We start from the raw sequence: 25,000 nt of genomic DNA, 5'->3' as shown, positions 1-25,000 counted from the left end.
CGATTTCGATATGAGTAGAGTTAAAGGATAAGAGAACATTTGAAGGTACTCGCGTACCTCTAGTCCGGAAAATGATAGCTTTAGTTTTGTTTGCACTCACTTTCAATTTGTTTTCTTTTGACCAGTTGTTTAATCTAAATAGCAGATCGTTAGCCTTAATAATTAAGTCGGTTGGAGAAACAGATGGAATAAATATACTATGCCATCGGCATACATTATGAATTTTTCATGTTCCTGAATGAAGACAATATCACTTACATAGAGGCTGAAAAGAAGGGGCTAAAAATACTTCCTTGAGGAATGGCTGAGGATATTTTCATTACTTGGGAGTTTACACCGTTTATACAAACAAACTGTTTTCTGTCCGTTAGTTACGATTTTGATTACATATAAGAGACCCCTTATTCCGTAGCGTTCAAGTTTCTCAACTAAGAGTCTGTGGTTTATGTGGTCAAAAGCCTGTGAAAAATCAACCTATATTTCAATGGTAAGATGTTTCTGCTCAAAATTATTTAAGCGTACTTCAAAAGGGTGGAAATTTTGGCCGGTTGGTGCATGAACAGAGACAAAGCAGATAGAGGGACACGACATACAGTCCAGCGTCGTGTGCATCTCTCTGCTTTGTCTCTGTTAACGCTGTTTTTAGCCTCAGAATATTTAAAAGGTACTCTTTTTTGATCAAGGAGTGCAAGTTCTGTTGACTTATTTTCCTGAAAATCATATTGAGCTTTTTTTATGAGTTCAAATTTAGAACAGAACGATGACAACTGATTGTGTATGACTTTTTCTAGTCCTTTTGAGAAAACGGGAAGAACGGAGATTGGACGGTAATTTCTGATATCTAGCTTATCGCCTTTCTTATGTAATGCCGTAACTCTAGCAGTTTTCATTTTATCTGGAAACGTGCCTGACGAAATACACAGATTGTAAACATGGACTAAGACAGGAGATATATCGTGCATAACATAATTTACCGGTCGGATCTGCAAACCACCTGCATCGCAACTGCAGGAATTTTTAAATCCTGAAAAAAAAAAATGATCATAGCTAAGCGGCAGTAAACTGCTTTTAAAATACTGTGTTTTGGTGTGCAGAGAACCTGAATATTTGAGGCTCAGTTAATGAGGGCTCATGTTCTCTATGAACAAAATAATGGTTCAATGTATCAAGCATGTCCTGGCCTTCTACAATTTTACCATCTGTACAAAGTTTTCCAACGGCTCCGATTTCACCTTTTTCCCAAAACCTTATTTACTCTATTCCTGAGTTTCGCAGTGTTTCCAGAGCATGATGAAAAAAGTTGCAAGTAATAACTTTCTCTTGATTTCTTTAACTCTCTGTTCAGGTTATTTCGGAAAGCTTTATATGTTTTTAGATATCCGGGCTTGCGAGTTTTTAAAAACTTTGCATAAAGGCGTTCACGTTTTTTTATTTTATTCAGGAGGTCTCTCGTGATCCACGGCTTTCGAATATTCTTATGTGGCTTTTGTTTCTTTTTTATGAAGTGCTTTTTGTATATTGTTATAAATTTATCAATAAACTTATTATATGCTTATCCTGCATCACTTTCATACAGGACGTCCTTCCGACACATTTGTTGCAATTCTGACTTAAATGCTAACAGTGATGTTTAAGTGATTCTTTGGAAGGTGGGTACCACCTTACGGCTGTCCTGGGCATGTTTAGTCTTAAGAAACATACAAATAGGCATATGGTCACGGAGTGGACAACTAAAGACCCCACTATTGACACAAAGAATGCGAGAGTTTACAACAAATGAATCAAGAATGGTATTTGATCTTTCAGTTACTCGTGTTTCCGACTGTATAATGTTGAAATATCCATTCGAAACAAGCACACTCTCAAACTGAACTTTTTTGACGAAGTTAGAGTTCATGTCAATACTGAAATCTCCTTTCATAGCAATGTTTTTGTTATTTTCATTAGAAAACATTAGAAATTTATCCAAAAAGCAAAGGAAACCTTGAACACATCCATCAGGTGGTTGATGAGAAAATGGAAAAATTGCAGTTTTCACCTCAATACAAAGCATCTCATAATCCATCGTGATACAACAAAATTATGGTAGTAAATCACATTGTATTGAATTTCTTATTCGCAACGACACACCTCCACCCCGTTTGTGTTTTCTATTTAGATAAAATGTTTTCTTTTCTGCCAAGTTGAAGATCCCAAAATCATTCTCATACCAAGTCTCACTTACCATAAGCACATCACAATTGTCATTAAAATCAACAAAAAAGCTCAATATGAGATAATTTGCTATTGACAGACTGGGCATTAATGCGCAAAATGCTTAAGCCCTTCTTTATTTTCAATGAGGTAAACCACTCCTCCTTTGTTAGTCAACAGAAATAGGCCATATCAACCATAAATCAAGAAATAAGACACAGGCTTGTTACAGAGACTGAAGGTCATCTGCACACTTCATTACAGCGGCATCGTCGCCGGGTGCCTTGCGTATCAGTATTTTTCCATTTAAATGCCTGACAAACTTAAATCCAGACTGTGCACACCACTAATAACAACATAGAACAGCTTTCTCGTTCGCGCAGTCATGTTTTCGCAGATATACTGGTTGTTTTGGCTATCCTTGAGATTGTTCTTTCTCGCTAGCCATGTGTCCCTCGTTTCCTGGCGCGCAAACCTTATGATTAGCCAAGAGTCTTTCCAGCCTTCGCTGGTAGTAGGTGCAGCGCCGAGATATCCTCCTTATTTAAAGCAGTAACCTCAAGTGAGTTAGCCACCTCATTAACCTCGAAAAGCAAGTCTTCATCCACAGTTTGGGGAACGCCGTGCAGCTCGAGATTCAAACGTCTGCTACGCCACTCAATGGCATCAATATAATTTTGCAGCTGTGCAAGTTCTCGCGGCCCATTTGAACTTTAGATGAGTTCTGCCCGCCGTCTGACATCTTTGATGTCCTTTTCCTGACGCTCCAAACATTGTCGGATAGTATCAAATTGATCTGAGAGCATCTCGATAGACTTTTCAATGTCATGTACTGTGGCCGACAGTTCTAGCAGCGAACTCAAATGTTTATCTATATCGTCCAGCTTTATTACCAGGTCAGTGTTTTTACACTTCTCACGAGCGGCGGTGATGCCCTTGCCATTTTCAGGCTTACATAGGCCCCATTTCCATGTTTTTTTTTAGGTTTTTAAGGTAGTGCTTTAAACTTAATCTCTTGCACCCCTGAGCATGCCCCGACATGAAACGCGAAGTGACATTCACAACACGTCAACGCGAACTCATCATTATGCACAACCCCGACAAACGTTGTAGGCCGTCATTGCTCCCGCCACTGTTTCGGAGGTGGACGACGGCTGTTGTTGCGGCGTGCGTCTTTCTCTCCCTCTTCGTTTTCTTTTTTCTCCAACTTCTTCTGTCCGCACGAGGCAGCGGAAGTAGCTCAGCTACAGAGCCAGTAGCAGGCCCGTGCATTTTCTTTTCCTTCTTCCTACAGCCACAACAACGACAACAACGTAACAGCGACTCATTTCGAACAGTTTTCAATCTACACAGTGTATAACAATCATATCGAGTTCTCGGTCTGCAAGGGAAGCACTATAAAAATTCGACATAACCTATCACTCGGCAGCAGCGGTAGAGCGCCCGACAGCAAGAGATACCATATGTAGACAGACCAACCTGGGTTGCGTGCGCCTCGCTCCACCGCTGCCGCTTAAATGAAGAACGCCCCGTGCTGAAGCAAGTTTGATGACTGTCGCCGATAGTGGCAGCGCCGACGCAGACCAAGAAACCAAGGCAGCGGGAAATTCAAGAGTATGGTGTGCAGTTCCAACGTAGGCTGGTCCCGGTATAATGGTAGCGCCGAGTAGCGCCAAGAAGAGCACGCATTCAGTCCATCTACGGCCTCCACTCAGCTGCAGCGCCAAGTAAACCTTGGAATACTGAGGAAGGCGTTCAGAGGGTTGTGTCCACCGCACTCCACTGCTGCTGCTCCGGGAACGCACTCATAAAAGGAATTGGCCACCCTGATGCAGTAATTGGCCACAACCTCCCATGATTAGACCAACAAAACCCCGGCCCTCAGTCACCAGCGGCCACGGTATCAGCGGTTGCGGAGCAACTCACCGCGGCGGTGGTCATATCTGTGAAGCAGCGGGTGTGGAAAGAATCTCTGGCTCCACTGGACAGGCCGCCATTGGAAACTGACCCTGGCAACGTTAACATTTGAACCATAGCTAGTGGAGCTATATTAGCAGTGCTGTTAGAGGAACTAGAGGGTATGAAATGGGATGTCATAGGGCTTAGGGAGGTTAGGAGGCCGAATGAGGCATATACTGTACTGAAGGATGGGCATGTACTGTGTTATCGAGGTTTACCGGAGAAGCGAGAACTAGAGCTTGGTTTCCTTGTGAATAAGTATATAGCTCGTAATATAGATGAACTGTATACATTAATGTGCGGGAGGTAATTAAGCTTAATAAGCGGTATAAACTGAAGGTTGCTCAGGCCTGCGCACCTACATGTATTCATGATGACCAGGCAGTTGAAAACTTCCTTGAAGATGTAGAATTGGCAATGCGGAAAGGAAAAACGCAGTATACTTTACTAATAGGCGACTTCTATGCCAAGGTAGGAAAAAAGCAAGCAGTGGTTGAATATGGCATTGGCTCTAGGAACAGCAGGGGAGAGTTACTAGTTGAGTTTGCAGAGCGCAATAACTTAAAAATAATGAGCGCTTTCTTCAGCAAACGGAAGAACCGGAAGTGGACATGGAAAATTCCTAACGGGGAGACTAAAAATAAAATTGACTTCATAATGTGTTCTAAAACCACCATTTTGCAGGACGTAGAGGGGATCGGGAAAGTGCGATGCAGTGACCACAGGATGGTAACGTCTCAAATTAGTCTAAATCTGAAAAGGGAACGAAACATACTGGGAAGAATGGAGTTCATCAATGAATTAGCGGTGAAGAGGAGGGCAGAAGAGCTCAGGATTTCGATACAGAATAGATATTTAGCGCTAACCGAGGATGACGACATTAGCCTAGAAGCAATGAACAATTATTTCAGAGATATTACTGAGTGCACTGTAGAAGTAGGCGGTAGGATAGTTAGAGGTTATCGGTTAGCCGTCTAAAGAGGCGAAATATTTGATTAAGAAACGCCAAAGTATGAAAGCTTCCAATCCAACAGACGATATAGAATTGGCAGATATCAAAGCTAATCAATAAGCGCTAAGGGGCCGATATAAGGAAGTATAGCATGGACAAAATTAAGCGTGCTGTAAAGAACAGGAGAAGCCTTAAAGCGTTGAAGAAGAAATTGGGCATAGGCAAAAATCAGATGTATGCCCTAAGAGACAAGATGGGCAATATCATCACGAATATGGACAATATAGTCAAAGTAGCCTAGGAGTTCTATACTGATATCTGCAGCCAAATACGTCAGTACAATAATGAGATTGCCGGTAGGGAAATGCAGTTAGACGTTCGTCCAGTGACAAAGGACGAAGTAAAGAAAGCATTAAAACTATGAAAAGGGGGAACGCAGCTGGAGAGGATCAGGTAACTATACATTTGTTGAAGGACGGGAGGACGGGGGGGGGGGAGATTTTGTGCTAGAAAAACTGGCTACCCTGTATTCAAAAAGTGTGCCGCTCTCAGCCGACGTCTAATTCACAAACTAAAAAAAGGACCGGACAACATTCGCAACGAAAGATGGCAGGAGGCAAAATTTCGGCGTGTTCAAGACAGAGGAGGATGTAGAGCCACTGCTCCAGGCAACGCTGGACAGACCGCGGCAAGAAACAATATGCTTTACAATGTGTGTTCAAGGGGTGCCGCTCAAAATGGAACTATAGACACGGGGCAGCAGTATCGGTGATGCCGTATCGGCGTTTTCGCTCCTGCTTCCCGACGACGAAGGTACATCCGGCTTCGGTAGTGTTGCGTACGTACACAGGAGAGTTCGTGCGTCCAGAGGGGGTGGTAACAGTGAATGCGAAGCATCAGAGTCAGTCTCTTCAGCTGCCACTGCACATTCTGCGCCAGGAGAGACCTGCTCTAATAGGAAGGAAGGGACTGGCTGCATCAGCTCCGGCTTGACTGGAATAGCGTGGATCGCATGGATGCGCAAGATCGCCGCGCCCTGAAGGATTTCTTGGATCGGCACCCCAAGTTGTTCGTCAATGAACTTGGAGAAATGAAAGATGACCAAGCTCAACTGTCCATCAGGCCAGATGTACAACCAAAGTTTTGCAAAGCTAGGAGCATTCCGTTCGCACTGAAAGCAGCAGTGGAGAAAGAACTGGAAACGTTGGTGGGTCTTGGCGTAATTGAGCAAATTTCTAACAGTCCTCTCACCTCACCAATTGTGCCGCAGTTGTAAAGAAAGATGGCAGCGTACGCATATGCGGAGATTACAAGGCATCGCTAAACACATGGTTTAACATCGACAACTATCCATTACCAAGGATTGAGGAAATCTTCGCCACTTTTGCCCGAGGTCACGTTTTCTCGAAGATTTACCTGAATTGAGCGTACCAGCAGGTGGCAATGGACAAGGACTCCCGCGAGTACTTCACCCTGAATACGCACAAAGAGTTGTTGGCAGTAAATCGCCTAGCGTTCGGGGTTGCATCGGCTCCAGCCATTTTTCAAAAGATTATGGACAATATGTTAAAAAGACTGAAATGGATAATATGCTACCTGGATGATATTCTCGTCATGGGCCGAAACGAAAAGGAACACCTTCAGAACTTATAATCACTCCCATCCCGGTTACAGGAAAGGGGCTTGCGGATTAAGGCAGAAAAGAGCGAATTTCTGAAACCACAATTGCAGGTTCTGGGCCACGTGATCAGTAAAGCGGGAATTTCTGCAACACCGAAGAAAGTGAAGGCTATATTAGAAGCGCCTATCCCCAATTATAAAACGCAGCTAAGAACGTTTACCGGTATGGAAACGTACTACGGAAAATTTCTGCCAGAGTTGTCGACAGTTATATTTCCATTGAATCAGCTGCTCGGTAAGAATTCGCCGTGGGTATGGAGGGAACAGTGCTTCATTGCAAATGTGTCTACTTACGACAGGTAGTAGCCGCAGGTCCGGACCATGAAAACGAAATAACAAGGAGAATAAGATTGGGATGGAGTGCATTTGGCAAATACTCCAAGATTATGACTAGCAGCTTGCCGGTATCGCTCAAGCGGAAAGTATACAGTAGGTGCATCTTATCTGTACTTACCTGTGCTGCTGAAACGTGGAGGCTAACCAAGAGGGTTCTACTTACGTTGAGGACAACGCAGAGGGCTATGGAAAGAAAAATGGTCGGGATAACATTAAGAGATAGGAAACGTACAGAGTGGGTCAAAGAAGAAATGGGCATGGGCAGGACATGTAGTGCGAAGCAAGCATAATCGATTGTCGCATAGGGGGTGGCAGAAAGTTAGGTTGGCGGATGAGGTTAAGCAGTTCGCAGGGGTCAAGTGGATGCAGCTAGCACAGGACCAGGTTAATTGGAGGAATATAGGAGAGGCTTTTACCCTGCAGGGGGTATAGTCAGGCTGATGATAATTTTGATGATGATGATGACTAAACGAGTGATCATTCGATCCGCTTAAAAAACGCAGTCCAGGAAGGCTAACGCCTTCTCCAGGTAGAAGAAGACCCCGATATAATCCTTCCATATCGGGGTCTTCTTCTACCTGCAGAAGGCCTACGATAACAAGTGGAAGTTTGGTGACTTCCGCGAACTAGCAGACCTAGGCATCCGCGGCAGGATGCTGAAATTTTTGAGCACCTTCCTGGCTAACTGCACATTCTGAGTCAGTCTGGGCACAATTCACTTCATTGCATCAACCCAAGAGAATGACGTACCCCAGGGATGCAGGGTTCAACGGTTTTTATAACACAAATGAATTCTCTGGCGAAAGTGATTCCCAAGTCTATAATATATTCTGTTTACGTAGAGGACCTTCAAATAGCATGTATGTTCTGCAGCGTTTCAAATTGTCAGCTACAAATGCAGATGACCATAAAAAAGCTCTTCGCTTGGGCAGACGAAAATGGATTCAAGTTCTCTCCGCAAAAGAGAAGTTGCAATTCTGTCCTTACTAAAACAAAGCTTACAAACTGAACCTACGAGTAAATCGCACCTGCACCAAGCAACACTACCTGTCCAGCAGGAACACAAATTTTTAGTCATTACGTTTGGTAAGAATACAAATTTACCACATATAAACAAACTAAAGAAAAAAGCTGTCCAAGCACTCAATGTCTTAAGAATTGTCTCTACATATGCTGGGGTTCTGACCGAGTGTGCTTTCTACAGACCTAGCGTTCTCTGGTGCGCTCTATTTTGACTACGGGTGCGTAGTGCAAGGTCATCCTACTTGAAACGACTTGATACTGTGCATAATCTCGTCCTGCGTTTATCATCTGGAGCGTAAAGAATATCCAGTCGACCCAGTCTTTATGTAGAATCAAATGAACCGCCTCTAGAGTCTCGCTGAACTGCACTGATGAGCAGATACGTCTTGAAAATCTGTTCCCTCCCGAAACATCTCTGCTACTCCATTGTCACCAAATGCCCATCTTCCGCCTGGGTGGCGCTGTGGCTAAGGCGCTCGACTACTGTTCCCAAAGATGCGGGATCGAATCCCGGCCTCGGCAGCCGCTTTTCCGTAGAAGGGAAAAGCAAGGCGCCTGTGTTTTGTGCGATATCAGTGGTCGTTAAGAACCTCAGGTGGTCGAAATTTCCGGAGTCTTTCACTACGGCGTATCTTAAAGCTTGAGTCGCTTGGGACGTTAAACCCCACAAACTAAGCGCCCGTTTAAAACATTATTCTGCAACAAAACATTTGGTTTGGTTTGTATGGTTTAACGTCCCAAAGCAACTCAGGCTATGAGAGGCGAGCAACAAAACATTTATCAGGCCCTTGATATTGCGTTTCGAAGATCGACGCGTTTCCAAGATACACGGAGAAAAGCTCGGAATCTGGTCATAAGTGCCAGAAAAAAACACAAGTATGTACCTTGCAATGATAACGTGGTTCAGTCAGTCCCTTTGTCGTGTAGCGAATCATACATCGGCCAAACTGGCCATTGTTTAAAGGAAAGACAAACAGCATAAAACAACGTTAAGAACGCTGCTCGCAATATAGGTTCTCACTGTCGTGATTGTTTATGCTCTCCAATGTTCAAAAACAGCCAAGTTGTTACTAAATACAAGAATAAATTTACAAGAGAGATAACCGAGGCTTCCTAAATCATGAAGCTGGGTGGTAAGAATGTCAGCCCCTCTTCCGTTGCCATCTCGTTTGTAAGAGCACAACTATCTGCTATCACATAATCGATACACGAGTGATACAGCTGCATGTGCATATGGAGTGGATTTGAACGAATTGAAACGTTCCCGCTCCTCTCTGTTTTTTTAGTGGTACTAGAGTATATATATGCAGATAGTATCCGGAATAAACAGTTGTCTGTTCAGCGCTGTGTTTGTTTCTTTGTTCCCTCTTGAACTCGCGCCTTTGTGCTGCTTCACTAGGTAATCATGCAAAGAGTTAGCGGGACATGACACTCTATCTAGCAGTGCATCAAGAAATGACCATCAGCCACCATGGTACAACCTCCATGTTGTATGTGACTTCTCACTAACACATTTGCACGAAAATCAAACGCCACCGTGAGCCCACGCTAAAATATCTTTTCGCACTCCAACGATGCTACACTTAATTTATACAGATGGCTCAAAAACAGGTAGAATTGCAGTAGTTCAATACAAAAGTATGATATGGTACGTGTGCCGTAGTGCGCCTCAATTTTCGCGGTGATAGAGATGATAGGCAAATAGAAAATCAAAAACTGCGTCATCTATACTGATTCTTTGACATGTTCACAGCCGTAAAACCAAAAAATGCTCAAGAACCATTATTAGGAAACAATATTCATTACATAGTTAAAACCACGTCTCAGAAACATAACATATGGTTCTGCTGGGTCTGTTGCAGATTGGGATTGACAGCAATGAGACAGCTGATGCTTGTGCTGCGCATGCCCGATTAGGTCAAACAAAACAAGTGAGGGTGCCGATCAGTGATTGTTTAAAGCTACTACACAATAAATTGAGAGATAGATAGATAGCTGGTTGCAAGGAAATAGCAAGTGAACAATAAATTGCATTATGTAAAGCCCTTTCTAGCAGAATGGAAGTCGAGTAAACATCAACAACGTTTTAAGGAAGTAATTTTATGTCGCTTACGCATGCATCGGACACACTCATTTCACTCACAATTTTTTACTAACAAAACGAGCCAAACCGCTCTGCGAAAGGTGCGGTGGTGGACTCACAGTTAACTACATCTTAATTGCTTGTACAGAATTACAAGATCTAAGAAAACTATTTTATATTATTTTACTAAGAGCACATCTCTTTACCCGCATACTTCTTTTAGGTGCACGAGCACTTATTGATTCAGCACAAATTTTTAAGCTTTTTAAAGACTCCACCAGTTTAAACAAACTATAACAACCACGCTATATCCTATCTTTACCATCAGATATTATCTTTTTGTTTTGGCACAGCATAGCCTTTGTTGATTTTGCGCCATGAAACCTAATATAACTACACCTTTTCAAAAATGGAAGAAGCGCTAACAAGACATTCACATTAAAGAAGACACGGGCAAGCGTTTGTCCGTGTCCCCTTTCATGTCCCCTTTCTTGTGAATGTCTTGTTAGCGCTTCGTCCATTTTTGAAAGCTTGCACCAACTAGCCCAGCAAAAATTTCTACTTTAACTGCACCTGACTATTATAGCACAGCCGTGGAGGCCCGCTGTCGGAAATTTAATTATAATCCTGGCAGGGTATATGTGGGCGGCTGATCGTTTGGCCGGCGCCGAAATTAGACCTATTCAGTCAGACCTGAACACCGTTGAACTCTTCATGCTTCAGTGAAGGGTAGAGTGACAAACTTCTCCCCCCGCGTGCAAAATAACCGATTCGCACTGCTTACCGGCGAAAGGGGCCATGCGATTGGCCGGTGGCCGGAGGCATGAAATGTGCTTAAATTCAGTGTCAATGCGATTTACTCGCATAAACACAGGAAAGGAAAAGTTACAAAGCACGATAGCACTATAATAAAGGCGTGATCTAAGTATCAAACAGAAAGATGACGGAGGAAACAAAGGGAAACCTCTACTTTACAAGCGGGAAGGACTACAGGACCAATGATCAAGACGAAAAACGACAGCGATGAGATGAAAAGAGTTCGAGAAAGTGGCGGGAAACGGTGCCTTATCTGGGGCTGTCTGGCAAAGTCCGGTCGTAAAGAGCATAGGGCTGTGGATGCTCGCTGTGGGGTCGGGGAGATGTCGTGGACACTGGAATTTTGGGGTCGCGTGTCTTCGGAGCCGCCGTCACTGCGTTCACCGCGACAGACCCCCGCGACACGCTCGCCGATCCTGGCTCGACCTCCCACACTTAGGCTTGCCGCACGCTCCAATTTCTCCAAGCCGACTGGCGCGAGTTTCCTCCGTCGCCATCTCCTTGTAGTAAAACCCGCTGTAACCTGAGGCCGGAGCCCAGCAAACATGAATATGCACCCGACTGGAACGCTTCCAAGAAATCCACTTTACGGACGAGAAATATACAACGCCAAGCCTATGCTGACTTCGCTAAACCCCTGACAGCCGAACAGGAAGAGGTAGTGTAACTCTTTGTGTAACCGAAAAACGTTCAAAGCAAAAACAGAATGAAACGGAGAGGGGATGTGGTGAAAGCCCCACATGATGTGGGTGAGCTTTAATTATGGGACGCTATTCTTCTCTACGACTGGCGCATACAGGTGTACCTGATGTTGTTATAAGTACGTTGTCATGGTATTAGCGCCGTTATCCTATTTTATTAATTTTTACTGAGCAAAAGTACTCAGAACATGTTACTTCGAATTCAATCACACTGTCAAAAATGAAATGCAGTTTTCGCAATAGGCGATATGCGAAATGCCGAGCGTCATCTCCTAGCCCTCCGAGAACTACGCCCGCCACGATGGCTCGCTTAATAGGACAAAACCGCTGCCTTGCGCTGCGTAAACACAGATACGCTTCGTGTGAAACATAAAGTCGGGATGCAGTGTTGTGCTTAGCTGTGCACTCTGTGTGAACACTACGATGAGTGTAGGAACAAGGAACGTAACAATCTTGCGTTTATTGTTTGTTTTTTTTTTTTACTCAGCGCGAACTTAACCAAACGCTTTGCAAGTTATCATGTATAGAGTATAGACACGCGGTGCAATACACAGCGTTTACATCCTGAGATTTTCTACAAAGGTTTGCAGGCCATTCGCGTTAAATATATGATACAGAATATGATAGGCGTTATCTGCAAAGAAACGAGGAAGCAACTTGCATGTTAATTAACTCTGCGGCAGGGCATACTGGGCCGATCGTATATAAACACACTGCAATGTTTTTCTTTTTTTTCTTTTTGAGCCGGCACACGCCCGAGCTGCTCAAGCTTTTAATCCAGCCGCAAAGAACAATTTTCATTGTACTGGCAAATCGGGTCCATGCACTCTCACTGAGCCCCCGCCACAAACCTTGACTGGTCACATGTTGAGCAATTATGTGCACTCATAACCATGCGCCGATTCATGCTCAGTTCGCTACGTGCTTAGTGCAAAGGAACGGATGTGCGGCATTTCATTTTATTTTTTTCAGGGTTTCTGCAATCGCTATTCATTCCAGTTCAAGTTCCTTCAAAAAATGTATAATGAGTTATTTTATTGCGAAGGACTCGAGAAACGCGTTTCAAAGTACGACAGTGTGCTGCAAACGCTTCAAGCAGTCCAATGTTATTTTTGTTGCAGCAAGCGGCGACGACTTGATCCACAACAGAGCTTTTACAGCTTTGTACAAGCTGGTAGTCAACAAATTAAATCTAGGAAGCCACCAAATCATGCAGATTTCGCACCTGCACACATGAATTAGCTTAAAGAACAACTGCAGTAAAATTTCTTCAACGTGCTTTTCATGTAGTAGGGAAGGTCGCTACAGTCTGTCACAACTAGAAATTAAAAAAAATGACCTGCAGTGCTGCTAGAAATACTGCATATATTATACACCTGTGCCTAGAATTAAGGTAAAAGGAAGAAACCAATACAACAATTTTGCCGGTGCCGGTTTCTGTAACGGTGACGCTATAAAGCCGATGTACATCGCACTTTATATTTTAGAAGACATTTATTAAGAATGAAGATAATACAGAATGTTTGCCCTGAAGGCGGGACAAAAGGAGGGAGTAGGTCCTCCTGACAGGGCACCGACCTCAGAGGGAAACGAAGATGCAGCCGCAGTGGCGACGACAGCAGTTTCACAAACAAAAACAAAAACAGTGTTCGTAGCTTTATATTTTGACTAGATGCACATGTGGAAACATATAGACATTTCACGTTTCTCAACTTTAATTTAGAGGGATTTCTGTAATTGGGTTGTGCAAGAGGCAATAGAATGAATTGTAAAAAAAAGAGGAATGCTCTATTGTGAAAGGGGGAAAATCTTATTATTTAAAAATATAAATAATGCCGCGTAGTACAAATCAAACATACACGAATATAAAGGTCGAACATCCATGTTTGAATTTATGAGCTGTATTAGTTCTCTGGGCTATATCGATTAGTTCAGGGTGTGCGTTATAAATCAGCTTAATTTGATAATCCACTGTTTCCTTACCATAATTTCTACGGGGATGTATTACTAGAACTGAGGTGTGCCGCAGAAAGTGAGTAGTATTTCTGCTAAGGTAATATTGATGAAAATTGTTGTAGTTTTCTGCTATTTTTGTGAAGATTAAAAGACATATAACCTAATAGTGTAGGACTTTGTAACAAGTGGTATAGTAAACTGTTTCATAGATCTCTTACACTGATACAGGTTCCAGACTATGCAAGTAATGGAACCGCTCAACGTTGGAGTGTTAACAATTTGTCCACGCCAGTTCGACGGCAATGGCCCCAGGCTAATAAGCAATAATTAAAACGGGAGTGAACAAGTGAAAAATGCAACTGTTTCTTAAAGCGAGCGGGTAAAAGACACTGAAGTCGACAAACCATGCCAATAGATCAGGCTGCTTTGATACATACATTGTCCATGTGATCAGACCAGGTGAAATTTGATTGAAAACAACACCTAGAAATGAGTAGCTTGCAATTTGTTCTAATGCTGTGGAAGCGTACAGCGAAGAGTAATGTCACAGTAAACTGGATTATATTTGGAATAGAAAATAATAAATAATAATTGTTTTCTTTGTATTCAGCTGGAGTTTGCTCAAATATAGCCAAGTGTAAAGTTTTTCCAAGCAGGTATTTGACCTGGTTTCGATTTCTTGAAGGTTAGCACCAGACAAAAACATTGGTATCGTCGGCATGCAGTACGATCTGTTGCGTCATTGAAATATTAAATATGTCATTATTGTATATGTAAAGAAGACAAAGAACAGAGAACGCTGCGGCATCGCTATCCCCATCGCGTGTCTCCGGCGCTACTCTCTCGCGCTGAAGCTGTGCCCTGCGGCTGGCAATTCTATTCTGCTGTGTCCGAACTACTGGCAGCGCTAGACGTTCGACCAAACTATTAAATCCACATTTCACTTGCTGGAGGTCAATCTGAGGTTCCCTGTACCCATCTCGCCCTGGAACTTCGCAGCAGAACGTTGACTACACCAATGACGGAGCCGACCTCATTGCACCTAGCACCGGCCGTCACCTGCACAGGTTCCCTTCGTCAACGGGACCCCGTTACCTTCAGTGGAAGCAGCGATGACGACGTCGACGATTGGCTGTCCGCTTACGAACGGGACTGCCGTCACAATAACTGGACGACAATCGTAAGGTGTCATATTTTTCTTGAGCGACGTATCTAATCTGTGGTTTCGAAACCACGAGTCGGACTTCACCACCTGGGCTAATTTCAAGACCAAATTTTCTGATGTCTTCGGCCGCCGTCCGAAAACTCCGCCCGCAACAGCGTCTTCGGTCGCGAGTGCAGCTCACCGGTGAAAAGGTCACCAGTTACATTAAGCACATTCTTTATTTCTGTCGCCACGTTGACCCGACATGACCGAGGCCGTTAAGATACGTCAAGTCCTCACACGAATTGATGACGGCGCCTTCAGTATGCCCCAATACGGTAAGAGAAATCTACGACAGCTTTCAAAGCTATGACGAGACCGCAAGGAGCGTGTTTTGATTCGCCAGCCTCATGCTTTGCTCGCTGTACTAGCCACGGAGAGGGAGTCATCTAGCCTCTCCGAAGACATCAAGGCTTTTGTACCTGTGGAAGTCGCGCGACGACTGTCCCTGAAGCCATATGTTAAGGAGTAATAAAAAACAGGCCTTGTTCCAGAGCTTCGCCGTGCAATCCAGCGACATGTCTCTGCAATCGTCCCTAATCCTGACCCTGAATCTGCTCCGGTCGCACACTTTATGCCAATCTCCGCGCCCACAATTTCACCGTCCGGCGTTGCGCCACTGAGCTACGCTCCAGCGTTCACACCGGCTGCTCCTCAGGTACTGCGTCGTACGTATGCCGAAGTCACTTCAAGTCCACCTCCTGCGCCAGCATATGCCTATGCTTCGCCCCCTATGCATTCGGCACCAACAGTTTTTGCTCCCCCCTTGCATCAGACACCATCTCCATGGCGCACTTCAGACCACAGCCCTGTTTGCTACCACTGCGGCATCCCTGGGCACACTACACGCTACTGCCGGCGCCGCTTAAATATGGCCTTTGCTCCACGGCCTGCGCCACCTTATTTGGCCCCCCAGTTACCAGTCCCATCGGGTCCTCGAACAGCACCCCCTGATCCTCCCAACTTCCTCTATCGTCGTTCGCCGTCACCACGTCGCCGCTCCTTTTCGCCAATGCGCCAACGACCCGCTACCCAGCCGGAATACTAACCGCCGCAGTTCGCGAAGCACGAACTGCGCATTCGACAGAATTTCAAAATCCTCGTATTAATCCCGCGAATATTATTGCTGTGATAGTTGAAGGTGTTCATACTCTTGCGCTCGTCGACACCGGTGCCGCTGTATCAGTCATCAGCCAAAAACTCTGTCTCTCCCTCCGAAAGGTGACTACGCCTCTTGGGGGACTATCGCTTCGTACCGCATCCGCTCACAGTATACAGCCGAAAGCTGTCTGCACTGTTCGCGTCGTCGTTGCTGGAGCCTTGAGCATCATCGAATTCATCATTCTTCCCCATATGTTTATGACGTCATTCTAGGCTGGGATTTCCTGTCCCAGAATCATGCTATTATTGAAGAAGAACGGAAATCTGAGCTAGTTGGTGCATTGCAAGATCAAAAAACAGCGCGGCTACTTGGGACAAACAGAGAAGGGAGAATAACGGACAAGCGCTGACTAACAACTGAAGTTTATTCGAAAAAAAGCACAGGTAATATACACTTTTTTTCTTCAAGAACCAGGACGCATGCGCTCCCAAACAAGCATCAGTCTAATCATGGGAATCCAAATATACAATCTCAGTGTCATGCAGAAGCACCGATGGCGTGCTCACGCAACTATCCCCTTTTTTATGGATGTGATAGGCTTCCGATAACTAACCAGGGAGTTATCGGAAGCCTATCACATCCATAAAAAAGGGGATAGTTGCGTGAGCACGCCATCGGTGCTTCTGCATGACACTGAGATTGTATATTTGGATTCCCATGATTAGACTGATGCTTGTTTGGGAGCGCATGCGTCCTGGTTCTTGAAGAAAAAAAGTGTATATTACCTGTGCTTTTTTTCGAATAAACTTCAGTTGTTAGTCAGCGCTTGTCCGTTATTCTCCCTTCTCTGTTTGTCCCAAGTAGCCGCGCTGTTTTTTGATCTTGCTATTATTGACTGCGCCAGTGCTCAAGTAGTCAAGTTAAAGTCCATTGAACCAAGTTATGCACTGTCTGATGCCCTGCTGCACGAGCCATGTCCTCGTTCTGCGTCCAAACTCCTCGTAGCTGATGACACAGCCATCCCACCCGTTAGAGCCTCTCTGGTTCCCCTCACTGCCTCTTCTGCCACAGCTGCCACAAACCTCTTTGTGTCCTCCAACGTTGTCAGCCGCCACCGCTACTTACCGTTGCCGCTTGCCGTCCTTGACATGGACAACCGCCCTTGCACACTTCTGGTAGCCAAACCTCTTTCGTCTCCCGCTATGTTGATTGAAGGGGAGCGCCTCGGCAGCATCGAGCCCTGCACCTTCTGTTCGCCTGTGATGATGTGGCATTCCCTGTTTGCCAAGTTGACGCCTTGACTCCAACTCGTGTGGCTTCAGATCCGCCACAGCGCGACCGTTTTGACCATGCTGTGGACAGCGCTCTAGAGCCGCGCCGCAGCGAGCAAATTCTTGCCCTTCTACAGCAATGCCGCTCCTGCTTCGACATCCCGCAATCTTCCTTGGGCCGCACGACAACCGTTCCCCACTTCATCGAGACTGGAGCTCACTCACCTCTCCATCAGCGGCCGTATCGTGAGTCCCCGACTTAGCGCCGTGTTATATTCCCCAACAAGTCGATGACATGCTGCAACGCGGAGTAATTAGAGAATCACGTAGTCTATGGTCGTCTCCTCTGGACCTAGTTAAGAAGAAGGATGGCTCAATACGATTTTGTGGTGATTGTCGCCGCCTCAACAAAATTACTCGTCGTGACGTGTACCCCCTCCCACGATTCGACGATGCCCTAGGCTGCTTGCAAGGCATAGAATTCTTTTCCCCACTCGATTTGCGCTCCGGGTATTGGCAGGTGCCCATGGCAGAGGCGGGTCGTGCTAAGACCGCCTTTATTACCACAGACGGACTATACGAATTTAATGTTATGCCATTCGGACTCTGTAACGCCCCAGCCGCGTTTCAAAGAATGACGGACACCATACTGCGCGGCCTGAAATGGAAAATCTGTTTATGCTACATCGATGATATCGTCATCTTCTCAACCAACTTCCCGATCCACCTGACTCCACTTCGCCAGGTCTTCACCAGCCTAACCCGCGCCGGTCTTCAACTAAACCTCAAAAAGTGCCGCTTTGGTGCCCGCCAGCTCACAATACTCGGATATGCTGTGTGTAAAGATATTAAGTTGTCGCGTCTTGACTGGTCCTCCAGCTCGTCCAGTCTGGACGCCAGCGCAGCGCTCTCATTTGATACTGACTCTTGGACTGCTGTAGTAAGATCGCTAATAGAGGGCGTGTTTTCGAAACACTCAACTGCGGCTTCCACGGCAGTCATCCTATTAAAAAGGTCTGAAAAAGTCTCAGATATCGCTTCTTGGTTAACTTTTAGTTCAGCTATGGCATTCATCATTTCTTCATGTCGCGTGTCAAACTTGGATAACAAAGCAGCTATCGCGGCCGTAACTTCGCTATGCTGACGGTCCGCTTCCTTGTTACGACCAGGATTTAGTTCTACATCTCCTGAAAGTAGGAGTAACATTGCAGTGGATACACAATCGTTGAACATGGTAGCAAGCACTTGTGGGCAAGGGAAGAGCAGCAAACATGCATTGTTTGTACGTTTGCAAAATAGCGATTCAGATTGACAAACATACAGAAGAAAGCAGAATGGGGAACTTAGCGACAGCATGGTAGCCGCTCTCCCATGACCACTGGAAGCGCCTCGTAGATGCCAGTTGCTTAAATAGGCGCGGTGCAGTGCTGCTGCTGACGGATGTGTCGATTTTCCACGAGCGTGAAGGTGATGACGTTTGCTTGCTCAGATAAGGCCTGTTGCCAGCTGTTGGTAGGCGTATATCCGGTTTAAGTTCCCATCCAGATGCTGAGGCGTAACACGTGTCAGTCGGGGAAAGCTAGAAGCCATAAAAAGCAAGCTGCACAGGAAAGCAGAATTGGGAACTTAGCGACCGCATGGTAGCCGCTCTCCCATGCCCACTGTATAGAGGCCTAGCTTTGTAGATGGTAAGTAGAAGCCATTATATACAAGAGCTTATATGGATCACGTTTCCTTGAAATATATGTGTTGTGTGTAATATTTCCGCACCGTTGTACTGTTCTTTTTTGAAACGAACTTTTGCTTGTTCCTTCGTTTGCAATGTGTATTGGCTTCTATCATTGCCTCCTTGCTTTTTATGATTGACAGAACATGCAAATATTAAGTAAGGCGCAGTAAGTCGTGTACTCCTATGGGCTGTTTATCGGTTATGAGAGCATCTGTGGCTGCTAGCTAATATGTTCGTTCCTCATGCTCTACGCTTATGGGATGCTTTCTTTGCGAGCAACCGCCCTAATTTCTCGTAGCTTATGACATCTGAATGTGTCTTGTTTTATATTACAGGTGCACGACGCTTGGAGATTCCCTGGTGCACGTCCAACTCGGCCTCGTGTAAGCATTTCCCTTACGCTTGCTCCAAATAGAACACTGCGCCACTATTGCGCGCACTAAACGTTTGTAGCCGGATGAAATCTCCTTCGGAGACTGACTCGACCGATCAGCCGAACTAGAGAAAAATCGCCACGCTCCTGAGACCGCTAAAAAGCTTCTTTAAAGACGGGTACTCCGTAGCTCAAGACACGGGACAGGGCGAAAAGGTACAGTTGAATAGAGTTAAAACGCTGATTACTTCTCAAGGCTAGATCAAATTATTCAAAACTGTGTGCTCAAATGCGCGCGTTCAGTAAAAGGGCAAGCAAAAGTAAATCCGACGGGATTCACAATGCTATGAAAATTTCTCACTATTTCTACTACAAAAGCTTCTTAGGTTTAATGCAAAATCTTAGCTCACAGGAACCCCAGAGATAAACTTTAAATTCCTTTCAATACTCACCTTAGGAGGTTATAATATCTCAACGCTTCTTAAAACGCTGATTTGGCATGAGCATCGCTTCAAAAGGAAGCAGCTATGGTATCCATGTCAAAATATATCACTAGCTCTCCGCGTTCTGTTTCCCAAGTCAGCTAGCGATATCTAAGCTGAGTCGCTCGGCGAAATGTACGAGCATTGCATCAACAATGGGCTTCGTTTCCCTGTCGGTCCCAAGCTTGAACGGATGTCGTTTGCATTGTCTTCTGCAGCGCACTGTTTCGTGGTGGACACAACTTAAATCAGACTCGCAGACCACGTGCTAGATATATGTCCCATTTGTGCAAAGGATAAGAGCTGCAAACTCGCTTACTGACCCGCCAGAATAAATAAATACCATGGAACCTTCGTAAACACGAAGTTTCGTCCTTTTTGCGCTACACTTTCATGTGATAGGTCACCGTTACCGGCTAGACGAAGATTCCACCCTTGTGAATTACAAAGTCCAAGTTGACTGCTGTTCCTCGTATACTGTCCATTTTACGCTAAACGTCGACCTATTGCGGTGGTTGCTCGGGAATCTCGTTAATTCCAAGCACTGCGCTTCGTTTCTATCAACTCCTTTCACCAGCCGTCTGGTCGCTGCAAAGCGGGATCCTTTATCGTCGGCTATTCCGCGAATTCGGCTATTTTCATCTTTGCCTGCACATGCCGCTACTGCCTGCCGCTTTTGCCACTACTACCGCTGCAACCTGCCACTACACCCTGCCGTTACTACCTTCCTCTACAACGTCTGCGTCCTTTTTCGGGGCTTCTCTGGCACCAGCCAGTGCTTGTCGGTTGCAATATAAAGTTCGCGAGGCTTCCCGCAAGTGGGGTTTACATTCCTGCTTTATTTATGCGGCACACAGTCTGGTAGCGCATTAGGCGGTCACGTGCGTGTACAAACCTGGAATCACCCAGGAGCCTATTCATTGCCGTAGTTTAGTGGTTTTGACACAAGTTTTGCCTCCGTCCCGAGAAGACGGAACCTCGCAACGACTCGTGCACCTTCGACTGGAAGTGTGCACTAGAGGTCAAGAAAGCTGCCGTAAGAGTTGTTCCATCCGCTGGCTTCTTTGGCGCTAGGTATCATCGCAGCAGTGAATACGTTGCCGGACCGCTCGTGGTGAAAACTACTGTTTTATGCTTTTCTTCAACTAAGTCGTTGGCAGAGAAGTACAGCTGAGCGCGCTGCTGTTATTCCGCCCTGCCGGTCATGTCTGCATGGAATATTTCCAGCCTCGCGGGGGTGATCTTAGCCCTCTAACGTCGTTCGCTGAACTCGCCCTAACATCACCACACTGAACTGCGCCACTTCACTTCATTTTCGTCGCCTTTATCATGCTAAAGAATAACGTAACAAAATTTGGCTCCTGAGCGCTGGCGCCCGACTGATGTCGCTGGCCATATTCTGTTTAGTACGAGTACTTTGGTAACGCATACTGCCGGGTCGTCAAGTCGTCATAAATGTAATATATACTGCTAGAAGTACTTCTTCCTCCTAGCTCGGGTAATTACCTACAACTAATCGGCCCGTTCAACCGGCAGCGCGAACCTCTTCTGCGGACGGAGCTGTCCCGGACAGTTCCAGTGGCAGGCAGAGCAGCGCGAACTACTTTCAAAGGCGCTGTCATTTCGTCATTGGCGGCCAATATTAGATAAAAAACAGTCTGAAAACAAGGACGCGACAGCACGACACCGGCGCTGTTTTTATTGCCAAAGCAATACTACTCTAGGTTTCGAGCCTTCAGCGTGGCGCGGCTGCACCAATGTGACGCTGGGACCTCACACCCCACGTGACACTAGGGTGAGCTGGGGTACCAACTTAAGCGGTCGGCGTGGCGCGGTCGCAGCCACGGCGCAGCTCGTGACGTCGCACCCCACGTGACACAAACGCGGTCGGCGTGGCGCGCTAGAGGCGCAGCTGGTGCTCACGTGATACGTGACGTCAGGCACGTTCATACGGCATAGTTAAAGCAGGGCTTCATATGTGGGCTGGCAGGAGCTGCCAACTTGGGTCGCTCGTTTCACATGGGACAGTTATGTCAGAATCAGCCTGCTGGGACCCAGGCATTCACTTTACCCCTATAGGCCACTAGGGCAAGTTCATACGGGTTGGTTAAAGCGGGGTATTATATGTGGGCTAAAGACGAAGAAAAAGAGAAGAACGGTCGGTCACCTGCTGCTAATGGTTTCGCTAAATATTTGGTTCAGCCGCATTGAACCCTTGTAATTTTTTATCCCCGCATTTCAGGCACCAACTAGCCTACCAAAATGCTCTGTATAGTCTCCACACGAAACGCATTTCTGCGCTGACGTCGAGATTTAGGTCTCCGCGTTTCAGTGAGCCGCGTCGATTCAAATCGCGGAGTTCAGCTTCCGGAGACACCGGTAACCGAGACAGGGGTGCGACGCCGGCTAAGCTGTTTTACATTTAATAGTATAGGAGTACAATAATAGTGCGCAAGGCGATAGTATACATGAATCACCACAATAACTTACGCCAGCTAAATTACTTACAATTCAGCTTTTGTCATGCAGTTTTGATTTCAGTTTCAGCTGCTCATGGTTGCATGAGTGGTAAAGATAACATATATTAGTTGCTTCATCATTTTTTATGGTTTTAACGTTTGAGGAGACTTGAGTAAGCATTCGTGCTAATCAAAGGGAACAAAACAGCGATAAATACAATTCTGTTTGTACGCCAAACATGACCTCTACGCGTCAGTGAGTGCCCTCTTTGGTTGGCTGAAACCAAAACTGCAGGGGAGAGAGGATTGAGCTATAAATCTTTATATATATATATATATATATATATATATATATATATATATATATATATATATATATATATATATATAAGATGAGGTAGGGGCGCACAAACGAAAACAAAGGTTTATTTCCGACGTTTCGGCCGGGGCCCGGCCTTCGTCAAGGATATATATATATATATATATATATATATATATATATCTGGCTTGGGGGCTAAGGGCGCTATGAGCGAACAATAATGACTGTGCCTCTGGCGGATAGTAGTGGGCAGATGCCATGGCCGGCCATTAAATATTATTCGGGTTTGAGACGTCCCGAGGACAGCTGATAGGGTCGACATAGCAGTAGCATGGCAATTCGGGTAGCTCTCTTGAGATGGGAGGGAGTTGGAAATCGAGCTTGGACACATGCATCCAGAGTTACACGCAAAACCACTAAAAACACAGACACTCTCCTACGCTGAGGAGGGCCAAGTTATGAAGCCTGCTCACTTTCGGCAAAAATGGCATTATCTTGAGTGAAACTGCACTCCTGCCAGAGTGTTAGGATCATTCTGCAAATTCTTTCTTGTGTCTCCCGATCTTCGTTACAGGTATATAACCCACTGCGACGAAGTGTTCCTTTAGGTGGCAGTCTGCGCCAGTCTAAACGCCTGGAGTGCTTCATCCGGTAGTGCACGCATTCAGATCGGCATGCTCCCGGCACACGCTCGCTAGGGTGTCTTACTTTGCTCCCCTACTGCGTTGGACGGAGGGATAGGTCGGTTTGGCCATTTCAAAACTTAGCGGGGCATATTGGTTGTTGTGGAGGGTGTTCGCTATTCAAGCACCTATCCAGGCACCGAGAGAGGAAGGATCTCGCTGAGGCATATATTATCAACGCAATATTTTTGCGAACAGATCGGCTTTTTTTGCCGTAAGTCTAAACTTGGTAGTGACTATACGTTTGGTTTATTTAATTTGTTCACTCCTCTTGTCTGCATTAGCAGTCTTACACCCCTACAATCTTGTTTCTGACCGACCGATACAACTTGAAATAAATAAAAAAAATCAGGTGAGCGAGATCTGCAGTAGCAGCGCACCCTTGTTTCTTCCTCAAGAAAAATACTTTAGTTATAGACCAACACCGTGTTTATAAACAAAGGGGGCGCTCGCAGCGCGGCAGCCCACTGGGGTGAAAAGTAGGGTTAGTGGCCTTAGGAATACATGGAACCGAAAGATTTCAAAGCAGTTTTCTCTTTTCAGGGGGCATCTATGATGTCGTTATTCGACACAGAGGAATCATGAACACCCTAGAACAGATAGCGAAAATATAAGATCTCATTACCAAGGAGAAGTATTTTTAAAGTACCGCTAAACATGTGGGGGGGGGGGGGGGGAGCGAGTTCGGAGGGCGACCGGTATCAATACATGTAAACACAATTTACCGGAACATTTTTCTCATTTCGCAGAGCATCAGAAGTGGTGGCCGGTCGTTAAACGTTGACCAGCGCTTTGAAGAAGTGTGTGATAAAGTATGGTGCGTCTTACGGAGGCAATCTGCTTTTAAAACTCACCGAATAACTTGTGCTATGAATCCAGACACCGCCGAAAGGCAAGCTTGGTGTAGCGAATCACGCAGTTTTGCTTACAGTCTGATATGCTGCCGCATAGGTTAAATAAGCTTGATAATACTGTCGCTCCAGTGATACGCCCTAGACAGAATTACTTTTAAAAAGCAGTTGTCAAACGCCATGCAACAATATGCACCGAACGAGATTCGCGCATTGCAGAAGACGACAGCGCAGCTGGCGATACCCACTGCGGCCGCCTCCAGCTCCGGAGCGTCTGCTAGCGACAGCGCCGGTGTTGCATGGTCGTCTGCTACTGTGCGCGGTCAGTTTATCGTGTTGTGAACGGTCCCGCAAGTCGTCAGACTTGTATTACTTGCAAGAAAATGTAGTTTGTCATGCAACATAACGTCGGGGCATCGTACAAGACGTTTACTAAAAAATGAGAAGGGTTCAAAGCAGCTGAACAGAGCAAAATGTTGCGGTAAGTTGTGTTTACATGTGCTTCTATGGGATCGCCCTCTCAACTCGCACCCTCATACGTTTCGCGTTGTTTTAAAAATACTTCGCCTCGGGAATGAGGTTTCACACTTCCACGATCTATTCCAGGGCGTTCATGGTTGCTCTGTACCGAACAACAACATCACAGATGACCCGTGAAATTAGAAAACTGCTTTGGAATATTTCGCTTCCATGTATTCCTATGGGCGCTAAGCCTACTTTTCACCCTCAGTCGGCCCACGCTGGCGATAGAAGCGCCACCGCATCGTGCTTACGTCACAGATCGGTGTTAGTCTATAGCTTCCGTGTTAATCTCCGCCACGTGTGTCG

General features: G+C 45.6%; 1 protein-coding gene across 1 annotated transcript in view; it reads left to right on the top strand.

The window, feature by feature from the left end:
- LOC146194329 (uncharacterized) overlaps positions 1-25,000 on the top strand; it is a 327,933-nt gene that overhangs the window by 74,398 nt on the left and 228,535 nt on the right. The window contains exon 4 of the mRNA XM_084597350.1: positions 19,341-19,388. Coding sequence (XP_084453476.1) covers positions 19,341-19,388 — 48 coding nt within the window. The remainder of the gene's footprint in view (positions 1-19,340; positions 19,389-25,000) is intronic.

The sequence above is a fragment of the Amblyomma maculatum genome, chromosome 3 (assembly GCF_055883805.1).
Source record: "Amblyomma maculatum isolate TAMU_Amacu chromosome 3, ASM5588380v1, whole genome shotgun sequence".
In the NCBI taxonomy this organism is placed as follows: domain Eukaryota; kingdom Metazoa; phylum Arthropoda; class Arachnida; order Ixodida; family Ixodidae; genus Amblyomma; species Amblyomma maculatum.
Note: the sequence above shows the minus strand (reverse complement) of the source record. Positions and strands in the feature narration are given on the sequence as shown.